Genomic DNA, 6,000 nt, shown 5'->3' with positions numbered 1-6,000 from the left:
TATGCCCCCCCCCCCCCCAGGTCATCATCATTCACTGTCTCTGTTTCTAAGCAATTTAAAGAAAAACTGTCAACCTCCCCTCAGCTGCCAGAGGTAGAGAAGTGGCCTTCACTCTCTCAAGACAAAGCACCAAGTTCTACATGAATTTCAGCATTCTTGGCTAAATCTCAGTTATTCCACTAGAGCTACTAGAAATCATTAATTTACCAAAGTCATTGGAGGAACAAGATGCCAGCTGGTGGGTAACAGGGTTGTAAGAGACACACTGTATAGAGTCATTGTGCCTGGAAAGGAAAAAAACTGAAGGTTATTCTGCAGCAAACCACAAATGTTTCAGTGGCTATAACTAAAGATTCAAACCAGGGGCATAAAGCCTCGGGTAACACACTGCAAGGCCCTCTGTAAGGGGCCCACAGATAGCACAGAGAGTCCTGCTCTTTGCCGGAACTGTGCTCTCCCTCCACTGTTTCCACCCACCCGGCATACCACCCAACTCAAACTCCTCATCCTCCAGAACTCTTCTGATGACACCTCCAGTTTGTGACTGAAATGAAAACACAAAGCACTCAGCCTAGTGCCAGGTACAGAGAAAGTGCTTCATTTGCCTCTAACTCTAACCATTTTTGGTGGCCCAAATGTACAGGGTAGAGGTGTAATAAAAACAAGGCAGGCCAGGATCTGGAAATACCACAAATGCTTAGACAGTAAAGAAGGTGGAGGAGGGGACAGACCCTGCATGGCATCTCCCAGTTCTTCACGTCTGGGTCGCATGTGACTTACAAGCTCACTCATTCAATCATCTGAAAATTGCTTCTGTGTTCAAAGATGCATTATTCACAGTAGCCAATAGGTAGGAGTAACCCATGTGTCCATTAACTGATGCACAGCCAGATCCACTACATACATACAAAAAAGTTTTATTTGGCCTTCAAAAGGAATTCCGATATAAGCTCCCACATATGTGAAGCACAAGGACATCATGTGAGTGAAATAAGCCAATTACAAAAGGCCAAATGCTATATGATTCCACTTACATGAGGAACCAAGAACAACCCAGAAACAGAAAGAATGATAGTTGTCTGGGCTGAAGGGAAGTTGTTAGGTATTGTTAAGCAAGATGAAGAGTTTTTTTTTTTTCCCAAAATTTGGTTGACCAGGGGCTGGACAGATGGCTCAGCGGTTAAAAGCACTGACTGTTCTTGCAGAGGACCCAGGTTCAATTCCCAGCACCCACATAGTGGCTAACAACTGTCCATTAGCTCCAGTTACAAGGGACCCAATACCTTCTTCTGACCTCTGGGGGCATTGAAGGACATGGGTGCACTTATATACATGCAGGCAATACACTCATACACATAAAATAAAAATAATAGATAAAAAAAATTTTTTTTGGTCTTTTTGAGACAGGGTCTCAGTGTAGCCCCAGCTGGCCTGGATTTGCTATGGAGACCAGGCTGTCCTCATACTCACAGAGATCTGCCTGCCTCTGCCTCCCAAGTGCTGGGATTAAAGGCGTGCGCCACCACACCTGGCCTGATAAAGTATTTTTTAAAACTTTGGTTGACCACGATGTGAATGTACTTAATAGTTGTAAGTCTTGAATGAACATGTGGTGAAAGCATTACAGTTTACATTTGGGATATTTTTCAACAACTGAAAATAACAAGTTGTTTGTTAAATACTCACTGTGGACCAGGCATGGAAGCAGAAACACAAGTGAACAACAACAGGGGTAGTGCCTGCCTTAATAGAGCCCAGAGGCCAATAGGTAACACCAATCAACCATTACAATAAATAGACAAAATGCTCAGGGGAGGCTCTCCAGAGGCTGGAGCAGCAGCAGAGGGTTAGCAACAGGGACATCTAAGCCAAATACATACAGCATGGGGGCTGGGGCACTGTGTAGTGAGTAAGAGATATGAGCACAGCCCCTAGAGGAGTAGAAGGCTTGGAGTACACTGGTATTTCTAGCTTTTGACATTGGGTAGATGCAAGGCCATTCTCAGAGGTAGAGACACTGTAAGAGGATGTGCTGGAGGGTGACAGGAATCTGTGGTGTCAGATTAGCTGATACAGTATATGAGACATCTAGTCCAGTGCTGGCCAGGCTGGTAAGTGATCACTCATTGCCCCACCTCCCCTTGACTCAAGTTTAAATTGGAAAGAAACATTCTTTTTTACATCTTTTCCAAAGGCAAGTTGTTACAGTGAATGGTGTAGGTCTGTAAATGAGGCAGAAAGATGTTGTTTGAGGGCCTGCCTGGGCTACAGAGTGAGACTCTGTAAGATCGAGGTCAGCCTGGTCTACATAGGGAGTTCCAGACCAGCTGGGGCAGGGAGACCTTGTCTCAAAAACAAAATAACAACAAACAAAACAGTAGGAGTCAAACTAAAATACTGTCACCCACAGGGTCACTTACGTGTATTTCAGAATACCTTCCAGCTTTGATGTCCAGATAATAACGCTTTTGTCAGCAGATCCAGAAGCAAAGCGCTTGCCTAAAAGTGTTTTTAGAAAAAAAAATCTTCACATATATTTTAAATCGGCATTCCCAAAGACTGTTTTGGAGAAACCTAGTTCTTTATGGCATCTAAGTGGCTAGAGATGTGCTCAGTTGGTAGATTTTCATGTATGAGGCCCTGGGTTCAAACCCCAGCACTGTATTGGGGCACACACCCAGTACTCGGTGGCATACACCCAGCACTCAGAAGGTGGAGGCAAGAGATCAGTTTAAAATCACCTTCAGTGAGTCTGAGGCCAGCCTGGGCTACAAGGGACCCTGTCCAAAACCAGATAGTAAGTGTGCCTTTCTTCTCTATTGTTTTTCTGTGTGGTAGAAGTGATGGAACTGAGGGCCTGCACAGGCTGAGCCCACCCCTCACCATTAAGCTGTTCCCCAGCCCTTCCACTGCCTCCCATCAGCACTGGGAGCCAGGGGGTCTGCAGTGGTGCCTGACAAGGAGCACACACAGACTTACTAAGGATCTGCATCTGTGAGTACCATGCTCTGCACTAAGGGCTGAACAGCGATCAAATTCATGATCCTCATTTTCATGGTGCCTAGTGATACCAAATTAATCCAACACAAATACGATGTGGTTAAAAAAAAAAAAAGATATATGAGTCCTATGAAAGACAATAACTGAGGAAACTGACTTACTCATTAAAAATTTTAGTTTTGCACGGGGTGTGATAGTGCACATCTTTAGTTCTAGCACTCAGGAGGCAGAGGCAGGCAGATCCCCGTGAGATTGAGGCCAGCCTGATTTACATAGTGAGTTCTAGGCCAGTTGGGACAGGGAGATCCTGTTTGAAAAACAAATTAACAAAAAATTTTTATTTGGCAGCTGTACATATTTATCTATTCAAGTGTGTGGGGGGGTATGTGAGTATGTGGGTATGCAGGCATATGTGTCCGCATGAATGCTGGGGGCCAGAGGTTGACATCAGGTGTCTTCCTCTGTCATTTTCCACCTTATTCTTTGCGACAGAGTCCCTCAATGCACCTGGAGCTCACAGATGCAGCTAGACTAGCTTGAGCTCCAAGGGCCGTCCTATCTCCACCTCCCCAGTGCTAGGATAACAGACACCTACTACAGCACCCTGGTTTTTATGTGGATGCTGGAGACCTGAACTCAGGTCTTCATGCTTGTATAGCAGGCACAAGTGAGTCATCCCCTCAGCCCCCCAATTATATAATATACAATATTTACGGAGTACAATGCAGTATTTTGATACGTATAGTCAAATAATTTTATGACATTATTAACATATTCATAACCTCAGACACCTTTTTATGGTGAGAACATTTCACATCTGTTCCTTTTTTATTATTTTTATTTCATGTGTATGAGTGTTATGCCTGCATGTAGGTAAGTGTATCCATGTTGTGCAATGCCAGCAGAGGACAGAAGAGGCTGTTAGATCCCCTGGAACTGGAGTTACGGACAGTCGTTAGCTGCCATGTGGGTGCTGGGATTTGAACCTGGGTCTTCTGCAAGAACAGTCGTTCTTAACCACTGAGCCATCTCTCCAGCCCCACATCTGTTCTTTTAGCAGTTTTGAAATACACGTTATTCACCACAATCACCATGCTATGTGAAAGATCTCAAAAACCTGTTAGTCCTGCCTGACTGACACCATGCTCTTGGGTCAGCATCTCCTCAAGGACCTAATTTAGGTGAGATCCTTACCTAGAGGATAAGCAGAGTTTACCCACATGCAAAGAAAGAGCAAGAGGTATACTCTTGGATAAAACCTGTGTAAAGGCCCTGAGACAAGAAAAAGCTGGCATGGCTGAAAGGCTAAGAGGCAGCCAGCTTAGAACAAGCAACAAGAAACGGGGTAGGTTGAAGTGATCTCTAGGGCCATCAGGGCCACAGTGGAAATGTGCTTTACCCCAAAGCAGCAGGAAGCCAGAGAAAGGCTTGACGTAGAAGAGTCACAGATGAGACTAGCATTTTCACACTACTTTGCCTTTAAGAAAGAACAGGCTAGAGGGAGGCAATATGTATCAACTACTTCCTTATTTAAAAAGATGTGGTTACTAATTTATAAGCACATGGAGGAGGATCAGGGTATCTGGTCAGCAAACCCCAGGGAGCTTCACTTGCTCTGGTGAGAGGAAGGCTGCAAGGCAAGGGTGGGCTAGGGTTTGTATACCTGGCTGCAGATTTTTAATTACATTTTTATTTATTTGTGTGTGTTGGAGGTAGGGGCACCCAGATGCCATGGTGTACATTTGGAGGTCAGAGGAGAACTTTTGGGAGTCAGGTCTTCCCTTTCACTGTGGGTCCCAGGGATTGCCTTTATCTGCTGAGCCATCTCTCCTGCCCAACCTGTTACAGACTTTTAGACTTTATTCTTAGGACAAAAAGGAGACCTTCAGAAGTCACTACTCTCTGAGGCTCAGTGTCCCCATTTGACATACAGAGGGAGCAGAAAACCTCCCTAGAGGCTCTGTGCCAGTCAGTGCAGGCAGCATCTGCAAAGTACCTTATACACCAGCTCAGGGGAAGACTGTAGGTAAGCCATGCAGCACTGCAGCAAATGCTGAGCAAAGAGAAGCTGCTCTCCTTTACTGTCACTGTCCTGCCTTTCCCAGCCTAGTAGACAGCAGGAGATGACAAGTACAGGCTCCTGGCCCAGAGTCTGCATCAGAACTCCTAGTGATGTCACTAGTCGCCTGTATGACTGGAACTAGCTACAGGACACATCCACATTTTCATTTCCTCATTTGAAAATGGACATAATAATAGAATTTTATCAGAGTCAATGGGAAGAAAGAGTCATGCATACACATTCATATAAAGTGCTCAGAACAATGCTTGGAATGGGAATGTACTTTAAAAAAATCAGCTATTGTTACTACTCTTCATACTTTTTACATTGTTCTTGAACAAAGGAACTCTGTCTTATACACCTTTGTATCATGGTAGCTGATTAATTACTTATGAAATTTTTAGAAGCCAGAAACAAGCAGACTTAAAGAGTAAAACCATAATCAGTATGTCTCAATTTTCAGATCTAAAACGTTTAGAGGAACTAAGATGCCACAATCATTATGTGTGTCTCACAAAAATGCAACAGTATGCACCAGGAAGTTCAAGGGCCCTGCAGTCAGAGGACATGGGTCAGGTTTGGCTCTTCTGACCTGGTTTTGCTCCAGGCCTGCTTTCTCTTCCTAAGAGGAAGAACATTCTTGCTACCTGCTTCAAAGGGCTGGTGGAAGGATCAAACAAGGCAGTAAGTAGACAGGATTCTGCAAAGTGCTGACAAACGCACTGTGCTGTAGGCCACAGGGCTTCTTTCTCTGCCCATAAACTCGGGCTGCCCAGCAGCCCCCTTGCACCTATGGACCCATAGGGTACCCTGGACTGACCCACATTCCTCCCAGGCCTCAGATGACATGGAAGAAGTTCAGCTATCCAGGTCCCCTGTTACTGATCTCACAGCATCCCCCTCAACCACCACAGCACAGCACAACTGACTACAAAGCA

The 6,000-nt window shown here is 44.9% G+C and overlaps 1 protein-coding gene across 3 annotated transcripts in view; it reads right to left on the bottom strand.

Annotated features, from left to right (window-relative positions):
- The window catches only part of Ift122 (intraflagellar transport 122), a 73,208-nt gene that overhangs the window by 52,856 nt on the left and 14,352 nt on the right, over positions 1–6,000 (bottom strand). For all 3 annotated transcript variants that reach the window (XM_008854919.3, XM_008854918.3, XM_008854917.3), the window contains exons 4-5: positions 2,421–2,499; positions 208–284 (exon numbers count right to left, since the gene is read on the bottom strand). In XM_008854919.3, the coding sequence (XP_008853141.1) occupies positions 208–284; positions 2,421–2,499 (156 nt within the window). The remainder of the gene's footprint in view (positions 1–207; positions 285–2,420; positions 2,500–6,000) is intronic.

This window comes from Nannospalax galili, unplaced genomic scaffold, assembly GCF_000622305.1.
Source record: "Nannospalax galili isolate Female #2095 unplaced genomic scaffold, S.galili_v1.0 scaffold406, whole genome shotgun sequence".
Classification (NCBI taxonomy): Eukaryota; Metazoa; Chordata; class Mammalia; order Rodentia; family Spalacidae; genus Nannospalax; species Nannospalax galili.
The sequence above is the reverse complement of the archived record's forward strand: the minus strand, read 5'-3'. Positions and strand labels throughout refer to the sequence as shown.